The 18193-nt window shown below is 55.4% G+C and overlaps 2 protein-coding genes across 2 annotated transcripts in view; one reads left to right on the forward strand and one right to left on the reverse strand.

The window, feature by feature from the left end:
• The window catches only part of ACOT11 (acyl-CoA thioesterase 11), a 44794-nt gene extending 40772 nt beyond the window's left edge, over nucleotides 1-4022 (forward strand). The window contains exons 14-16 of the mRNA XM_036446047.2: nucleotides 1710-1841; nucleotides 2382-2508; nucleotides 3847-4022. Of these exons, the coding sequence (XP_036301940.1) occupies nucleotides 1710-1841; nucleotides 2382-2508; nucleotides 3847-4002 (415 nt within the window). The 3' untranslated portion in view covers nucleotides 4003-4022. The remainder of the gene's footprint in view (nucleotides 1-1709; nucleotides 1842-2381; nucleotides 2509-3846) is intronic.
• A 38-nt stretch (nucleotides 4023-4060) lies between these two features.
• FAM151A (family with sequence similarity 151 member A) lies at nucleotides 4061-17383 on the reverse strand. Its single transcript, XM_036446096.2, has 8 exons — nucleotides 17147-17383; nucleotides 15941-16087; nucleotides 9432-9584; nucleotides 8513-8672; nucleotides 6711-6935; nucleotides 5895-6034; nucleotides 5052-5195; nucleotides 4061-4823 (listed from the first exon to the last, which is right to left on the reverse strand). Exons 1-8 carry the CDS (start codon nucleotides 17253-17255, stop codon nucleotides 4147-4149), a joined length of 1755 nt encoding a protein of 584 aa, XP_036301989.1. The 5' UTR covers nucleotides 17256-17383; the 3' UTR covers nucleotides 4061-4146.
• Nucleotides 17384-18193: the final 810 nt, after the last annotated feature.

Genomic DNA, 18193 nt, shown 5'->3' on the forward strand with positions numbered 1-18193 from the left:
CCTGCTGGCAGTGCCATTCGAGAATCTTGAGCGGTGATCTGCGGGTGGACAGTGGGGAAGCTGGCTGTATGGTAGGAAGGCTTCTGGGAGGAAGTGGGCTTGGGTGGGCCTCGAAGGCCAGCTCAGATCTTGCTGTTTGATGGGATTTGGGGGGAGTAGCTTGAAGGGTAAGAGAGCTCCAAGTTGCTTCTCCCCACCCTGCTCCTGAGACAGCCTCTGTGGGTGAGCAGAGGAGCAGGGGAGAAGGGGGAAGGTCTAGACATGGTCATATGTACCTCTATGGATGTCCTCATGTGTGTGGATGTGTGCATATGTGTGAGTATGTGTGAGTATGTGTATGTGGGTGTGCTGCTATAAGCCAGGGGTGGGGAACATTGGGCCTGTGAGCTGTATAAGGTCCATGAAGTCATTTGGTCTGGCCCTGCCAAGGCATTAGGGGTGAGTGAATGAAATGCCTGACCAAATATAGCAGGCTAATTTGTCAGTTGATAGTTTTGTATGGCCCAGGAATCCTAATAGATAAAAACCCTGGGTCATAATGACCAGTAACGACCAGAGGCTGACCAACCAAAAAGTCAGTGCTGGCCCTTCCCCTAAGCAAGTGGTACAAGCAAACAGTAAGAGGCAATCGGGCAGGCAGAGGGATGATCAAGTAGGCAGATAGGCAGTTAGAGGTGATCAGGTAGGCAGGCAAGTGGTTAGGGGTGATCAGGTAGGCAGACAGCCCCTCGCAGGGCTGGCCCTGCCCCCCTGCAAAGAAAGAGGGAGGCCCAGGCCAGCCAAACCATTGCACCTCAACCTGTTGCCTGCAGAGGGAGGCCACTAGTGGCAGAAGAAGAGGGGGCAGCACTGCACAGATGGCAAGCAGTGGCAGTGGAGGGGGTGGGGCCAGCTGCCTGCAGCCCAGGGAAGAAAAGCCCCATTACACCCTGATCTCAGGCCAGCCCTAGGGACTGTACCCGAGGGGTCCCGGATTGTGAGAGGATGCAGGCCAGGCTGAGGGACACTCTCCCCCAGCCCCTCCCAGTGCAAGAATTTTTGTGTGCCAGGCCTCTAGTGATGTCATAAATATCCTTGGCAGAAAAAAGGTTCCCCACCCCTGGTAGCCTACATGTATGTACAGGCACATGGGTACAGTGTACCTGGGCTGAGGGGCACAGGCCTGGCACCTGACAGCCTGGGCACATTCAGCTTCTGCTTCTCTACTTGCTCTGTGTCTGTGGGCAGGTTGTTTCCCTGAGACTCAGCCCCTCCTCTATGAAGAGGGGCTGCTAAGAGCATCTGCTTCCAGGCTGAAATGCATGGTACACCGAAGCCCTTAGAGCCGTGCATGGCACACGGTGGATGCTCACTAAATGCTCAGTACAACCAGGAAATCCGCACACCTCTGAGTCGGCACATCCGACACCCATGGGTCTGTGTCCATGTGTTTGAGCATGCAGCTATAGATGTCTTTCTGTGCACGTGTATGTACTTGCTTGTGTGCGTGTGTGTGTGTGCATACCCACGTGTGTGCGTGTGTGTGTGTGTGTGTGTGTGTGTGTGTGCATGCATCTTGGCCAGGCCTTGTTGCCCTCCTGTGGGCCCTGCTGAGTGTGTAGGGGCTGAAGTGTCCCCTAGCGTTGGCTCAGGGAGGCTGGGCCAGACCTGCTTTCCTACAAAGAGCTGGTGTGACCCTCTCGGGCCCTGCGGTCTGGGCCTCCTCACAGGAACGTGGAACTAGTGCAGCAGGTGGACGAGGACGATGCCATCTACCACGTCATCAGCCCCACCCTCGGCAACGACCCCAAGCCTCAGGACTTCGTGATCCTGGCCTCTCGGCGGAAGCCTTGCGACCAAGGGTGGGTGCCTGCCTGCTGGGTGGGAAGTGGGCAGGGATCAGCTCCCTCCCCAGGGGGGGGACCTCAGCCTAGAGTCGGCTCTCTGCTTCCTATTGGCTTTTCTGAGCGGCCAGAGGACAGGGAACACCTGCCCCTCTAAAGCAGGGTAATCCCCGACCGTGAGGTGGCAAGGCCAGCTCTCAGGAGGCGCTGCCTTGGCCTCCATGCTGAGCCCTGGTGAGGATGCCGGACAGACGGCCTCACTTCGGCTAGACCGGCACCGAAAGGTGAAGCGTGCAAATCCCAGAGCCCACACGCTTTTCTGGAAAATCTGCAGGGAGTCACGCTGGCTCCTCGCAAATGCAGTGCTGTTTGCGTAGAGGTGCCTCCTCTGGCCCGGAGCCAGACATGGGCCTGCCAAGAGTTTACAGGACTTTAGACTCTGGTGTCGGTGCCTAAGGGAGCTCCAGAGGCTGGGTCAGTGCCAGAGGGGGCTCCAGAGCCTGCGCTGGGCAAGACAATCCTCATCTCCTTCTGTGCTCTCCCCTCCCTTCACTCCAGGGACCCCTACATCATTGCACTACGGTCTGTTACGCTGCCCACCCACCCGGAGACGCCAGAGTACCGGCGTGGGGAGACCCTGTGCTCAGGCTTCTGCCTCTGGCGCGAAGGGGACCAGATGACCAAGGTGAGGCCAAGGGTCCCCTTCCCCAACTGAGCCACCCCAAACCCACATGCACGGGCGGAGCTCAGCTCTGTGCAGCTCAGTTCCAGCCGTGGGCCCCACCCCTGCCCGACAGTGGGCTCCTCCAGCCCGGGGACCTCAGCACGTCAGGGACTAGAAGTGAGCCTTCACTCAAATCTAACCTGGGCGGAAGTCCGAGGCCCCTGCGGGGTCCTGGAGAAAGCTCTGCCTGCTGAGGGCAGAAGGCCCCGGTCCTCATCTAAAATTCATGTGCTCCTTCTTGTCTGGGAGGGCTCTCTGGTTCTCAGGGCCCATCTGACGCAGCAGGGCAGTCGGTGTTGGAAATGTGGGGGAGGGGCTGAGAGCGAGAGGTGTGTGTGTGTGTGTGTGTGTGTGTGTGTGTGTGTGTGTGTGTGTGGTGGTGGGGTGGGGGGGGTCTGCACAGTTGCCCTCCTGGATGCACAGCTGTTGGCCAGGCCCTGAAACTTGTTCCGGCAACACACTTCCCCATGAACTTCTCAAGACAATCACTGGGCGTAGGTAGCTGTAATTCGTCTCTTAAGGCCCTAATAGTAAGGTGACCAGACATCCTGCTTTTGGCAGCAGTCCTGATTTAAAAAAAAAAAAAAAAAAAAAAAAAAAAAAATAATATATATATATTATTGATTTTTCGCAGAGAGGAAGAGAGAGGGATAGAGCATTAAAACATGGATGAGAGAGAAACATCGATCAGCTGCCTCCTGCACACTCCCCACTGGGGATGTGCCCACAACCGAGGTACACGCCCTTGACCGGAATTGAACCTGGGACCCTTCAGTCCTCAGGCTGACACTCTATCCACTGAGCCAAACCAGTTCTGGCACAGTCCCGATTTTTAACAATTTGCCCCGTGTCCCACAGCGTTTTAAAAAAGCCCCAGTTCAAAAACGGGGACTTTTGTTTTTTAAAACACTGCGTGATGCGGGGCAAATTGTTAAAAAAATGAACTTTTTAAAAACGCCGCGGGACTTGGGACAAATTGTTAAAAATCGGGACTGTCCCACCAAAAGCGGGATGTCTGGTCACCTTACTAATAGGTCTTCATTTAAACAGGAGTCTGTGTTGGGTTCTGCTCTTCTTCTTGCCGGGCCTCCCCGATGACAGGACTGTGTGTGGTGGCAGGGACCTAGGGTTGTCAGCACCCAGAGGGGAGGGGAGGGGCCCGGGGAACTGCTGAGGAGGCCATGCCTGCCAGTCAGTGGCCTTCGAAGACCCCAGGCTGCTGCCCTCCCCGCAGGCCCGCGGGGCTGACTGCCCTCCCGCCCCGGCCCAGCACCCTGAGCGCGGCTTCCTGTCCTGCAGGTGTCCTACTACAACCAGGCCACCTCGGGCTTCCTCAACTACGTGACCACCAACGTGGCCGGCCTCTCCCTGGAGTTCTACAACACCTTCAAGGCCTGCGAGAAGTTCCTTCTGGACAATCGCAACGACCTGGCCCCCAGCCTGCAGACCCTCTAGGCGCCTCAGCAGCCCCCACGCCCCCACGCCGTCCGCCCGGGACACACGTGCAGCGCAGTGAGGAAGCCAGGGGTGTTTATTCCTTCCTGCCTCCCCCACGGGAAGCCTGGCCCCAGGCGCCTCCTGTCCAGCACCGCCGGGCGGTCAGTTTCCGCCAACATCTGCCAGCAGACCTTTGCGGAGGCTCTGGGGCAGCCTGCAGTAGACCCGGGTCCTGTCCACGGCCCTGGCCGCCAGCAGCTCTTTCCGCACGGATGCGTAGCTGCCCGCCCCGGGGCTGTGCTCCACGGTCACGGTGGCCCTGGGGGAGGCCGCCAGCAACCTGGCCACCGCGCCGGCCGGGCTGCGGCCCAGCGGCCCGGCCCGGAGCTGGAAGGACACGGGCTGCCAGAGGCCCTTGCACAGCTCCAGCATGTCCGTGAGCAGCTGCTCCCCATAGCTGCCACCCAGCGCCTCCTCCGGCCAGCCCGGGGCCACCGTCACGTGGGGGAACACCTCGGCCATGGCGGAGAGCAGCTCCTCGCCGGCCACGTGGCCCGGCGCTGCAAAGCTCCCGTGGGAGACTGTGGCCCCCACCCACACGGGCAGAGGAAGGAGACGGAGGCCGGAGAGGCGAGCCAGCACGGCCAGGGCTGGCCGGAGGGCCGCGGGCTCGGCTATGTGCAGGTGGACTCCCCAGCGTCCGGGGTGGGTGGCGAGCTGCAGCAGGCACGACTCCAGCGCCAGGGCAGGGCCACCCGGGGCACGCACGACGGGCACGGCGTCTCGGACGGCGGCGGGCTCCTGGAGGCCGACGTGCAGCAGGACCATGCCGCCTTCTCCTGGGAGAGCAGGCAGAGGAACAAGGACTGTGCCTGCCTCTTTCCCAGCTCAGTGTGGCTCAGGGCTCCGGGGTGCTGGTCCGAAGGCCCGGAACCCCCACCTCTTTGGCAACCCTCTCCTCCCCCACCGCCCGGCTGGTTTGCTGCCATGGTAACTGAGTCGCTGCCCCATGCAAAGGGAAGCCCCCCCCCGCAGTTGAGCTGGGAGCTCGGGGCTGCAGCCCTCACCTGGGAGTTGGACGGTTGCCGCTGTTCCATTGCCCTGGATGTCAGGAACCCGCCACTCCACCCGCAGAGCGTCGCCCCCGGGAGGCTGGAGGAGAGGGATCAGGCTGCCTCCAGAGTAGTAACTTCCCTTCCGTGTGGCATTCACTGTGGGACCCCAAATTGTCACGATAATGTGGCTGCTCTTCGCAGAGCGACTTCTGTGTGCCACAGCTTTCCGCACATTCTAACCCTCACAGCAACCTGCCAGGCAGCTGTCATTTCCCGTCTTGTAGATGACAGGAAGTGGCTTGCCCAAGATTCCGCAGCCAGTGGCAGAGATGCTGGGATTGGAACGGGATGGAGCCAGGTTTGTCTGGTTCCCCGTCACCTGGGTGGCTCCCAGGCGAGGGATGTTGAGTCTGACGGGCCCATGGCCTAGCTGCAGGCTCTCCTAGGTTTGGAGTCGGGGAGTGAGGGGTTTGAGCAAGGGAACAGGCAGCATCTGGATTGCTGGCGAGTGGAGGCAGCAGAGGGGCCGGTCTCTGAAATGTCAGTGTAACCCACAGAGAATCAAGGCTGCCAGGGAAGATACATGGGTTTGGAATTTCCTGGGCTCCGATCTGAGCTGTGCCATGTACGAGCTGAATGGCTGTATAAATTCCTTTACGGTTCTGAACCTCCATTTCCCGTGTATGAAAATGGAATTGCTGCTCTATGGATATATGAAGCTTAGCTAGCATGGGACACTGGGTCTGGCACACAGTAGGTGCTTTGAGTGGTTCCTTCTCCCTATTCCACCCAGGCTTTCCCCTCCCGATGCCCACCCTGCAGAATCCAGCCCCACCCTCCCAGACCACTCCCTACTTGCAAGCTGCTTGAACTGCGACAGGACAGGCTCATAGAGGTCATAGTAGATTTGGTGGGTGGCACAGTTGTCCCGGATGTAGAGGAGATCGTCCACGGACACGGGGTCCGAGGCACCCTGCCACAGTGTCAGGCTGTACCTGGGGCCCAGGGAGCAGGCTCGGCGTCGGCCTGGGCCCAGCTAGGTCCTCAGTCCCTGTGCTTGGAACTGGACCCTAGCTGGATAGGGGCAGAGCCTCTGACTTCCCACCAGCCCCTTCTTCCGGAGCGCTACCCTCTTCCTGGGAGGAGAAGAAGCCGCAGGGGCTGTGGGGAGGATAACTGAAAGCAGAAGCCCAGAAGGAGGGAGAGGGCGCCTCTTTTCTGTTTTAGGAAAGGGGATGGGTGCAGGGGAGAGGGGAGCAGTCAGGTGTGGACGAAGGGGGAAGCCTCAGGACTCCTGTGGGGAGCTGCTGAAGGTGCGGCTGGGTAGCTGGGAGCAGCTGCCCATGGTGGGGCTGGGAGACTACCCTGGGGCAGAGGTTGCAGGTGCAATCTGTGCAGCCCCACAACTGGCTCCCCTGGGAGGAAGCTGAGGGGAGGTAACTTATGTCTTAGTGTAAACCCAAACAGGCAGGAAGTTAGTTATCCATAATGGACGGCTGCCTCAGGTGGTGAGCCTGTCCCCAGAAGTATACAAGCTGACAGGGATGCTGTCTAGGATTCATAGGCTAGAATCTTTAAGTCCCAGCCATGAGCATGATTCCTGGGGGCACCAGTGCCGAAGGGTGGGTTGAGCAGGAGCAGGGGCTGGGCCCGGGGGCGGGGCATGCTCACCTGTCCGACTGGCCCAGCAGCCAGCTGAATTGGGGCCAGGCAGCCCGCACCATGACAGCCCGCACAGGGAAGGTGACCCTCTGCGGCACCGCGCCCACCAGCGCCTGCATCTTCTCTATCATGGCGCGGGTGTACGTGCTGCTCGGGAACAGGGGCAAGTAGAGGGTGGTCCAGCCCGGAGACAGGGTGGCCTCGGGATACTTCTCCTGGACCAAGGCCAGGAACCTGCAGAGAATCAGGGACACGTCTTTCAGAGCCTCGCTGGCCCCGTCCGCGCCTGCCGGGGCCCTGTCGCTGTGCGGGAACGTGGCAGGGCCTGGTGAGTCTGTGAGGTAAAGGCCGGAGCAGAGTCCTGAAGAGCAGGAGTGGCCTGTTCTGGGCCCCACTCAGAGGGCGTGGATTTTAGAGTCAGGGGGCCTGGGTTCAGGTCCTGGCTGTGACCTGATTCTCAGAGACGGCATCCCCTCAGACAGAAGCAATGACACCCAGAGCCCCGGGGGGTCTTCTGTGAGAGCCTCTGAAGCTTCAGATTTTATTTTAAAATTTCATTCCGATTTTGCCCTGGTGCAAATTTTAACAGGCAATTAATGTTCCCATCTCTCTCCCCAACTACTGAGTAAAATCAATACTCCGAGAAGACAAAGACATAGACATATTTATCCTGTGCCGCTGACTACAACTTTCAAACTACTGCTTTCCAAATGCACCTCCTTTTGGGAATCACAAATATTGGGTGAATGGATTGTTGGCTGGGTGGCTGGACAGATGGATGGAGAGATGGCTGATAAGGAGTGTGGGGCTTAGACTCAGAGGCCTGGCTTTGAATCTTCACTCTGCCAATTACTAGGCTTAGGCAGGTCCTTGCACTCTGATGGGTTAGTTCCTATACTAATAAAATGGATATAATAGTACCTACCTCATTCTCACTGTAAGAGTTAAATGGGCCCTGGCCGGTTGCTCAGTGGTCAGAGCATGAGCGTTAGCCTGCACACCAAAGGCTGCAGGTTCGATTCCTAGTCAAGGGCATGTACCTTGGTTGCAGGCTGGATCCCCTGCCCTGTAGGTGAGCATGCAGAAGGCAACCAATCTCTCTCTCTCTCTCCCTCCCTCCCTCTGCCCAACCCCTCCCACCTCTCTTCCTCTCTGTCTAAAAGCAATGAAAAAATCCTCGGGTGAGGATTAAAAAAGAAAAAGAAAAAAAGAGTTATAAAGGGTTTTCTTCTAACTAAAGTGCCTGGGGCACATAATAAACATTCAATAAATTAAGCTTCCATTGTTGTCAGCTTTCTTATCTGCAAAGTGGGGGTGGGGGTGGGCGGAATACTCCTAGCCTAGTGATGCTGTATAAGGATTAAGTCAGTAGTATCCTATCCTTTTAGGTGGCCCTCTTTTGTACGCTGCAGAGTAGCACGCAGGGGTGTGGAGGCTGTTGGTGGCAGAGCCGGGACTTCACGGGGGCTGGGCCAGGAGTCGGCAGTTTAGACTTTTCTAGCAGGTGGAGCCCTGTCCTGGTCCCTGGGGACACAGAGCACACCCAGTGAAACCAGGGCTGTGGTAGGTGTGCTTGTCAGCCTCCTCCTATATGTTGGGGCTCCTTTGGAGGAGGTAATGACTGGGCGAAGTTCATCAGGAAACGGGAGGAAAGCATTCGAGGCAGAGGGAACAGCCTGTGTGAAGGCTCCGAGGTCAGACTATATGGCATTTCTGAAGGCAAACCCAGGAACGGTCCCCTGAGCACTTCCTGTGCCAAATGTTGAAGGGAGAGGCCTGGGTACCGTTGGGGCGGAGGTGGGAACACTCACTGTGTGGCATTGACTTCGATGGAGATGGGCACGTTGGGGCCCCGCACGATGTCAGCGTTGATCCACACAGGCCTCCGGACTTTCCCCTCAGCGGTCAGCCGCCGCAGGAGGTCCAGGGAGGGGCCCACAGCCTTGATGCTCTTGAAGTCTAGCTTGATACCTGTGGGGAGGAGGCCGAGGGCTTAGGGAACTGGCTTCTCATGCTCAGGGCAGAAGGTACTGGAAGACATGACTTCCTGGGACAGAAAGAGCAGGTATGGGGTGTGTGTGTGTGTGTGTGTGTGGATGAGGGAAGAAAGGGACCAGATCCTGGCTGAGCGTGAAGAAGGGCTTCCAGACAAAACCGGTTTGGCTCAGTGGATAGAGTGTCAGTCTGCGGACTGAAAGGTCCCAGGTTCGATTCCCGTCAAGGGCATGTACCTTGGTTGCGGGCACATCCCCCAGTAGGGGGTGTGCAGGAGGCAGCTGGTCGATGTTTCTCTCTCATCGATGTTTCTAACTCTCTATCCCTCTCCCTTCCTCTCTGTAAAAAAAAAATTAATAAAATATATTTTTTTAAAATAAAAATAAAATACAACATTGTTAAAAAAAAAAAAAAAAAGAAAAAGAAAAAGAAAAAGAAAAAAGAAGGGCTTTCAATCAGGCTTTCAAGCAGGGAGGAAGGACCACTGCAGGAGGGAGCTACATCCTCCATCTCCCCTGTGTCCAAGAGGAAACACCCAGAGCACCAGGTACCTTTTCACATCTCCATCTCGCCTAGAATTCCCCCACCTGGGCCTCCGGAACACTGGATGGAAAACCAAGCCAATGAGCACCTCATGACAGCAACAGGCTTGCCTGCCAGGGGAGCGATCCCTGCCCAAGCTGCCTGAGGGCCGAGGGCCGGGAGCTGGGAGGGGGCGGGGAGAGAGGTGCTCACCCTTCTGGGAAGAGTCCAGCACGGCATCCAGCCACTGCTGCAGGGTGTTGTCACTGTAGATGAGCGGGGGGTGCGCCATGATGGGGACCCCTGTCTCGTTGGCTGTGTTGAGTCCTTCTATGTTGACGTCCGCCTCCAGGACCATGATGTCGCCTAGGAAAGACACAGACTTCAATCAGTTCTTGAGTTCTTGGTTGTTTTTAACGGTTGTCTCTCATCGTAAAACCGACTGCATGTTTAGGATCAAACACTCAGAAAATACAGAAAAGCAGGAAGAAGGGAACAGTCCACCCACATTTCCACCATAGCTCACATTTTGATAAACTTTCTTTCGTTTTTGTCACTGTACAGCTTTTACACAGTTGAGACCACACTGCCTGTCTAATGTTTAATCTTTTTCTTTCAACCGTAGGAAACATTTTCACACACATTTATGTGCTTCGTTAAAGAAAAAAAGGCCATCAAAGGCCCATTCCTGCAGTTGCTAATTTTTTCTACCAATAAATAATGATGCAACATTTGGGAACTTTTTATACAGGAACTAGATGCCTGATGCACAAAATTCGTGCATGGGGGTAGGGTGGGGGGGTATCCCTCAGCCCAGCCTGTGCCCTCTCTCAATCCGGGACCCCTCATTCCTAACCTCCTGCCTGCTCGCTCCTTACTGCTTGGCTCACCGCTCCTTAGCACTGTCACGGAGGTGGAAGAGGCACTTGCCACCGCCGCTGCACTTGCCAGCCATGAGCCTGGCTTCTGGCTGAGTGGCATTCCCACTGGGGGAGCCCACTGACCACCAGGGGCAGCTCCAGTGTTGAGTGTCTGCCCCCTGGTGGTCAGTGTGCATCATAGCGACTGGTCATTCTGGTCATTTCAGCAGTTCTGCCGTAATGGCCACTGGGCTTTTATATATATAGATGGCGTTAGGCCCCCTGCCACGATGAAGCCCTTTCTCCTGCAGGCTCAATATCCATGTCCTGCCTTCTGGGCTGCCTGGTGCTCTGGGCAGCAGGGTTTGTGGCTGCTGCTGCCACTGCAGGGACAGCTTCAAAGACAAGATTCGTGACCTCTGTGCTCCAGGGAGCACTCCCTACACCTCGGTACAACTCAGACGCCCAGTGACACATCAGCTTGGATGGGTCTGAGAGTACTATGCTAAGTGAAATAAGCCAGATGGAAAAAGACAAGAACCATTTGATTTCACTCCTCTGTAGATACAAAACAAAAAGCAACAAGTGAACGAAGAAAACAAACTCATAGATACGGACAACACAAGCCGTTATCAGAGGGGAAGTGGTGGAGGGAAGGACAAACAGGGTAAAGAGGGTCAAACATATGGTGATGGAAGGAGACTAAGATTGGGACGGTAAGACACGATAGAGTACACAGATGCTGTATCACAAAGTTTTACACCTGAAATTTACATTAAGTTATTTATAAACCAACAGTTACCCCAATCAATTTAATTTTTTTTAGAAAAATATTTTTGATGATTTCAGAGAGGAAGAGAGAGGGAGAGACAGAAACATCAATGATGAGAGAGGATCATTGATCAGCTGCCTCCTGCACACCCCACAATGGGGATCAAGTGCACAACCTGGCATGTGCCCTGACTGGGAATGGGACGGCTACCTCCTAGTTCATAGGTTGATGTGCAACCATTGAGCTATGCCATCTGGGCCCAATTTAATTTTTTTTTCTTTTTTTAAAGAAACGAAAAAAGTTTGTTGAATGAATGAATGATCAAACAGCCCAGGTCCAGAAAAGTGAAAGACTGCCCAAAGTCTCAGAGAGTTTTCAGGTTTCTCTAAAATCTCAGTGCCTGGCCGAAACCGGTTTGGCTCAATGGATAGAGCGTCGGCTTGGGGACTGAAGGGTCCCGGGTTCGATTCCGGTCAAGGGCATGTACCTTGGTTGCGGGCACATCCCCAGTAGGGGGTGTGCAAGAGGCAGCTGATCGATAACTCATTCTCATCGATGTTTCTAACTCTCTATCTCTCCCTTCCTCTCTGTAAAAAATCAATAAAATATATTTAAAAATAAATAAATAAAATAAAATCTCAGTGCCTGCGTTTCCAGGAGGGGAGGGAAGCAGAGTGCAGGTGGTCCCTGGCACCAAGCCTGGCACTTTGCACCCTGCCCAGAGCTCCGGCCCCTTGGTTTCCTCGTTGGCATAATGGGAATGAGCCTCCCCAGGCCACGAACACAGGACGTGGACATAAAACTACCTTGTAAACAGGGGCTTTATGCGGGTAGCCTTTATTTGTATGGCTTGAACACAAAGCCCTTTTTTCCCCTTAACTTTTGGTTCCCTGGGAATACAGAGAGGTCCAAAGGGTTGGCCTCCAGTGGGGCCCAGAGAGGCCGGGTCCACCGGGACAGCTGGGCAGATACAAGGCTACACAAGCCAGTGGATACTGAGGGGTCTGCCACCCCATCTAACTGGCCAGTTCCCATCCGGGGGAGGTGGGGGTGCATCGGGAGGGAGCCAGGACTGGAGTCTGGACTGCTGCCGCCTCCTTGATTTGCACTAGCTGCTTCCCCTGTGACACTGCGACCCCCTGAAAGACAGGGTCACATCTTACTTCTAAGTCTTCCTCCTGAGACCGGCCCAGAGCAGGGGCCGGGCAAATGCTCAGCAAAGGGGACTCAAAACGGATGGAGAGTGCAGTCTGGCCCTAACCTGTCTCCTTGTGATTGCCGCTGGGTCCAGCTTCTTCCTGGAAAAATGTCCCTTATCATGAAAAGCTGGTACTCGCCTTCCAGATGCTGAATCTGGGGGCTCGACTTGCTTGGGCCGAGTATGAAGAAGGTACAGGAGATGAGGGAGGAATCAGGTTCCTGCGGCCACAGGGGGTTAGTCAGGAAGGAAGGAGCGCTGCTCTCCAGAGGAGCAGACAGAAAGTTACCAAGCCCTCTCTCCCCTGTGCCTGGCCAGCTCTGCACTGCACCCCCAGGCAGGAGAACATTGCGGCTGAGTGGGCAGACCCTGAACACATTCTGCTAGCGTCCAGTCTCGGGGCTAACGCTTGCAGAGCTGTGTGACCTGGGCCTCTCAGGTTACTTGACCTCTCTGTATCTCCTTCTCATTTACTAGAACTAGATAATAAACTATCCCAGATTAGGCATTCACTGAGCATTAATTATTATTTACACTCAGTAGCTCACTTAACTAGGTGACTGTTTGTCCCTGTTTGCCTGGTATAGCCTACTATCGTGGTCAGCAAACTGTGACTCGAGAGCCACATGCGGCTCTTTGGCCCCTTGAGTGTGGCTCTTCCACAAAATACCATGGCCTGGGTGAGTCTATTTTGAAGAAGTGAAGTTAGAAGAAGTTTAAGTTTAAAACATGTGGCTCTCAAAAGAAATGTCAATCGTTGTGCTGTTGATATTTGGCTCTGTTTGCCGACCACTGGGCTAGTATATTTCTTTTTTCTTTTTTAAAAAAATATATTTTATTGATTTTGTACAGAGAGGAAGGGAGAGAGATAGAGAGTCAGAAACATCGATGAGAGAGAGTCATCGGTCAGCTGCCTCTTGCACACCCCCTACTGGGGATATGCCCATAACCAAGGTACACGCCCTTGACCGGAATCGAACCCGGGACCCCTCAGTCCCCAAGCCTAGGCTCTATCCATTGAGCCAAACCGGTCTCGGCTGGGCTAGTATATTTCTGTTACCTCTGCATAACCTTTTTTTTCTTTTAATCCTCACCTGAGGATATTTTCCCATTGAATTCTTAGTGTGAAAGGGAGAGGGAAAGACAGAAATAACGATGAGAGAGAAACATTCAGATTGGTTGCCTCCTGCTCACGCCCGGACTAGGGCCCCGGGCCCAGGAGGATCTTGCAACCGAGGTACGTGCCCTTGACAGGAACCAAACGTGGGACCCTCCAGTCCACAGGCTGTCGTTCTATCCATGGCCAAACCGGCTAGGACTGTATAGCTATTAAGAATGACCTCTTTCACCAAAACCGGTTTGGCTCAGTGGATTGAGCATCGGTCTGTGGACTGAAAGGTCCCGGGTTCGATTCCGGTCAGGGGCATGTACATTGGTTGTGGGCACATCCCCAATTGGGTGGGGGGTGTGTGTGTGCAGGAGGCAGCTGGTCAATCTTTCTCTCTCATCAATGTTTCTGGCTCTCTATCTCTCTCCCTTCCTCTCTGTAAAAAAACCAATAAAATATATTTAAAAAAAGAAAAAGAAAAAAAAAGAATGACCTCTTCCACTATCAGAAGTGCCCTGGTTGGAATGATAAATGATGCAGTCATCCTACCAACCCCCTATTGCAGAGGGAAAACCTGAGCTGCAGACAGGTGAAGGCACTTATTCCAAATCCCTTCGCTGGTAAAGAGCCGAGGTAAAATGTGAATTTAGTTCTGTCATGCCTCTCGGGCCTTCACGCTGGCCCCTCCTCTTCGCGTGGACGTTGGTCATGGCTGAGATGACTTCACCAGTTTAACCCTACCTCTGGCTCCCCACCAGGACCCCCACCCCCATTGTGGTGCCACCCTCCCCCCCAGTGGCCCACCACAGGGCTACCGGGAAGACACCAGGCCTGGGGTCCTCGCTGGACCCCTGAGGCCATGCTAAGGGTGCCTCTCCGTGCTTCTGAGCTGTTGGCACTGCCTGGGTGGGGCCCTTGACTTTCTTCAGGGCCAATGTCACAGTTTGGTAGGGCTGGGTCTGTTAGCTGCCCTTGGGCTGACTGGGATGAGTCCTGTTTATCCCAGGTCTTATCTCCCAGATAGGAGTCCTCCCTCTCGGGCCTGGTTTTCTTGTCAGGGGAGGGATCTGTTTTTCTTATCACCAAGGTCTGCCTACACTACAGCAAACTGGTTCTTCCCAGCCGGTGGTGGCCTTTCCTCTCCACCAAGCCTGCCTCCTCCAGGAAGCCCTCCTTCACCATTCATTCACCCAGCAAGCCTTTCCCAGGCACGCCTACCCAGGCCCTCTGCTGACCCTATAAGAACTAGAGGCCTGGTGCCTACACCTTGTTCTGCTTCAGATTTGCTGTGTGACCTTGGACAAGACTGTCTCCCACTCTGGACCCCAGGTTGCTCTTCTGAAATTGGGAGATGTTGGCTGAGCAGTGGTTCTGGGGCCGGCAGCATCGGCACTACCTGGGAACCATCAGAAATGCAGATTCTCAGACTCCACCCCAGAATCACGGAATCGGAAGCTTGGGGTGGGACCAGCAATCTGCATCTGAGGGCCATGCCTTTCGTTTCGGATGGTTACGGTTTTAGTTTCGCATCTTATTGAATTGGGTCGGGCACAGTGTGGGGGCCAGGAGTGTGGGGTCAACCACCCTGGGTTCCTATGTTGGTGTCACCCTGGGTAAGTCACCTGACTTTCCTGAGCCTCCTTTTTCCTTTTGCCACGCGGTAGCCTGGAAGCAGTTTGCTTGCAGACCTAGGACAGCCCATGTGGAATGTGTGTGCCTTTCTCTACAGTGAACAGCCGCAGACTGGCTGCCACAATCCCTCTCAATTGGGAGACTCAGAGGAGTTGCGTTATTTGCTCAGGTTTTTACAACGTGTGTTTGGTAGCGCCGGGCCTCAAACACACGTTTTCTGGTTTCCTTAGGCTTTGAGGGCAAAGGCCTCCTCAGCAGGGACAGTTGTCATGGATGGGGTAGCCGGGAGGGAGGGCAGGACATGATGACTTTGGAATCGGACTTCTGGTTCGAGCCAGAGGCTCAGAGCTTATCAGCTGCACAGCCTGAGCCAGTCCCTTCACCTCTGAGCCCCCACTTCCTTGCCTGACAAGCCAGGTGATTAGCATCATCGCTTGGCCCTCACCGGACAGACAGTGCTGTTTAATCCCCACCTCTGCTCTCCCCAAGACAGGCCCGCCAGCCAGGACCAGAGAAGCAGGGAAACAGATAGTTCAACAAGCAGTTTGCAGCCATGCAGTGAATCCTATTTTCCCTAGAACAGGGACACTTCCTCCCCAATAGGGACTAAACTCCAAGAGACCCCATGAAGCTTGCAACCAGGGAAGCAGAGTCCCCAAGACCCCCTTTCCTCTGACTTCTTAGGGGGCAAAAGCAGATCCTCCTAGGCTCATTGCCTCAGCCCGTTCTTGTTTCGCTGCCCCCAGCTTTAATGAACATCCTCTAAGATTAACCCAGACTGTGTTGTGAAATTTTTCCTGTACTCAGTCAAGAACCCACACACTGCTCTAGCTGGTATGGCTCAGTGGATAGAACGTCGGCCCTCGGAGTCCCTGGTTCAATTCAGGTCAAGGGCACGCACCTAGGTTGCAGGAGGCAATCAATCAATGTGTCTCTCTCACATCGATGTTTCTCTGTTTCTCCCCCTCCCTTCCACTCTCTCGAAAAATCAATTGAAAAATATTCTCGGGTGAAGATTAACAATCCCCCCAAAAAAGCCATACGCTACTGGCCGTCGTAGGCAGACACACCAAGGGCCAGGTCCCCTTTTGGGTAACCCCTCCCTCCCCCACTTCTGCCCTGGACTGCCTCGGCCCTCACAGCTGCACTTACTTTCCAGGGCAGCCCTCATGTCCTTCTGGCTGTTGGCAGCATGGTACCAGGTGACCAACAGGCCATCTTTCCGGCTGATCTGGCCCAGGCTCAGCAAGTAGTCCAGCATGTCTGCATCTGGTCGACAAACTGCATCCTGCGTACAGACTGGAAGGAAGGCCAAGGTGATGTCAGCATCAGTTCTTTCCGCCCCCAGCACGGGCCCCGTCCGCTCACCACCCTCGCTCTCGGGGCTCCAGGGCGTGTCCAGCATGTCATCCAGCAGAGAGATGGGGGGACCCCAGGCACCAGTGCTGGGGAGAGGGAAGTACGTGGGCTCCTGGGTGAAGGAGGCTCCGAACCAGCCCAGAGCCGTCAAGGAACTTAAGAGAAGGGAACATTTATGGGGCACCTTGATGGAAGGACATAAATTGACAGGGAAGGGGGGATAGGTGATTCCACCAGAAAGGACACTACAAGCAAAGGCTTGACTGTAGGAAATAGGGACTGAACTTTGGCTCGGTACAGGTGGAATGCAGAGAAATGGAAGAGGGCCAGACTGATAAAAGGCTTGGTGATCAGGTTGTAAATGGCCTTGACTGACAGCAAAGGAGCTGGGCGTGCGCGGAGGGCAGTGGGTGAGCTCTGTGTTTAGGAAGATCTCACTGGTGGCGGAGAGACCGTGTGGGAGGGAGAGGGCCACGTCGGGGGTCCGGGAGGAGCGGGTGCCTGGGAAGGCTAGGTGGTAGGTAGCCCATGGAGGGCAGAAGGCAGATGTCTCAAGGCAAAGGGCCCGAGGAGACAGGCGAGAGGCAGAGGGTGAGGGGAGCCTGCTCCCCGGGGAAAGGGTGAGTTTGGCTCAGTGCACCGAGTCTGAGATGCCCACATCACCTCCAGGAAGGACCGCCTATCAGGGGCACAGGAGAGAGGTCGGGACTGGAGACCAAGACTTGGTGTGATTTTCAGGCAACGGAAGCCTGGTGAAGGCGGAGGGAAAGAAGGCCAATGGGACCTTCCTTCGGGGGGAGAGATCTTGGTGTGGTTGGTAAGGGGAGAGGCAAATGGAGCTGAATCTTGGTGGGGATGTGGGATGGGAGAAAAGGCCACCACAGCTGTGGCTGAGGACCAGGAGGCTGGGTGACGAGGACAGATGAGGTCTGCCTTGGTGGGGACAAGGCGTGACCGATGCGGGGAGCTAAGCTAAGGGCAGGGTGGGGAGGGACCTACCTGGCTGGTGGACCCACAGCAGCGTGAAGCCCAGGACCATTCCGATGACGATCACGAGGAGCACACTGGCGGCGCCCGCAATGGCCCACTTGCTTGAGCACTTCGCCATGGCGACCTCTCTCGGAGCGTGGCTCCCTCCTCCTCTGGGCCCAGAGTCCCGAAAGCTCTGCAGCTCCGATTGGGTGGGAGACAGGAGCTCCCAGCAGCACCTTTTCTCTCTGGGGCGGAGAGCTCCTTTAGGCAGCGGTGGAGTGTGGAGCTCCTCCTCCCTCCCCACCCTCCTCTCCTTCCCGCTCCCTCCCAGGATCTTAACGGGTCAAGCAGAAAATCCTGTCACCCTGACTGTGAACTTTGAGCACATGAAGAGGCAGCAGAGGATGTTGGCCGGAGCCCCCACCACCGGCCTCTCTGCCCGGCCTGGAGTTGGGAAAGCAGAGATCTAGGGACCTACAACAAGCGTCTTCCCTTCTCCGTCCCGGCTCCCCCATTAGTAAAAGGAGGCCGGTGGATGGTCCCTTTCTCTTTCTGCCCTGCCCTAGGGAGTCAAGGAGATCTGGTCAGGGTTGGCGATAAGGACAGATTAGGTCTGCCTAAGGAACTGGCTTTTTCTTCCACCCCAGATTGTGGCCGATAGTCTATCTACCTGAGATAAGCCGATAGGCCTGGCACGCTGACCTGGGGCAACAAGTCCATGGGGAGAGATTGAGTTGCCGTCTCCAGCTGAGAGTGTCCTGGGCCCCTGGCATGGGAAGGAAGTGAGAGATTGTCCCGACTTCAGCTACCCTGGCATTTAAATTAAGGTGATCAGATTTTAACATTGGTAAAGCGGGACACCATTGGGGGTGGGGGGTGGGGGGGGTTCTTGATTAATAATTTGGTCTAGCCGAACTCGGTTTGGCTCAATGGATAGAGCATCTGCCTGCGGTCTGAAAGGTCCCGGGTTTGATTCCAGTCAAGGACATGTACTTTGGTTGCGGGCACATCCCCAGTAGGGGGTGTGTGTGTGTGCAAGAGGCAGCTCATCGATGATTTGCTCATCGATGTTTC

This window comes from Pipistrellus kuhlii, unplaced genomic scaffold (assembly GCF_014108245.1).
Source record: "Pipistrellus kuhlii isolate mPipKuh1 unplaced genomic scaffold, mPipKuh1.p scaffold_m20_p_2, whole genome shotgun sequence".
In the NCBI taxonomy this organism is placed as follows: domain Eukaryota; kingdom Metazoa; phylum Chordata; class Mammalia; order Chiroptera; family Vespertilionidae; genus Pipistrellus; species Pipistrellus kuhlii.

Bases quoted from the DNA above. Each gene is read 5' to 3' on its own strand.
- FAM151A (XM_036446096.2), bottom strand. From the start codon at position 17,255: ATGGCGAAGTGCTCAAGCAAGTGGGCCATTGCGGGCGCCGCCAGTGTG. The intron at 9,585-15,940 runs GTAAGTGCAGCT...TGTCTTTCCTAG, and splicing joins CATGAGGGCTGCCCTGGAAA to GCGACATCATGGTCCTGGAG. The intron at 8,673-9,431 runs GTGAGCACCTCT...TCCTCCCCACAG, and splicing joins GCTGGACTCTTCCCAGAAGG to GTATCAAGCTAGACTTCAAG.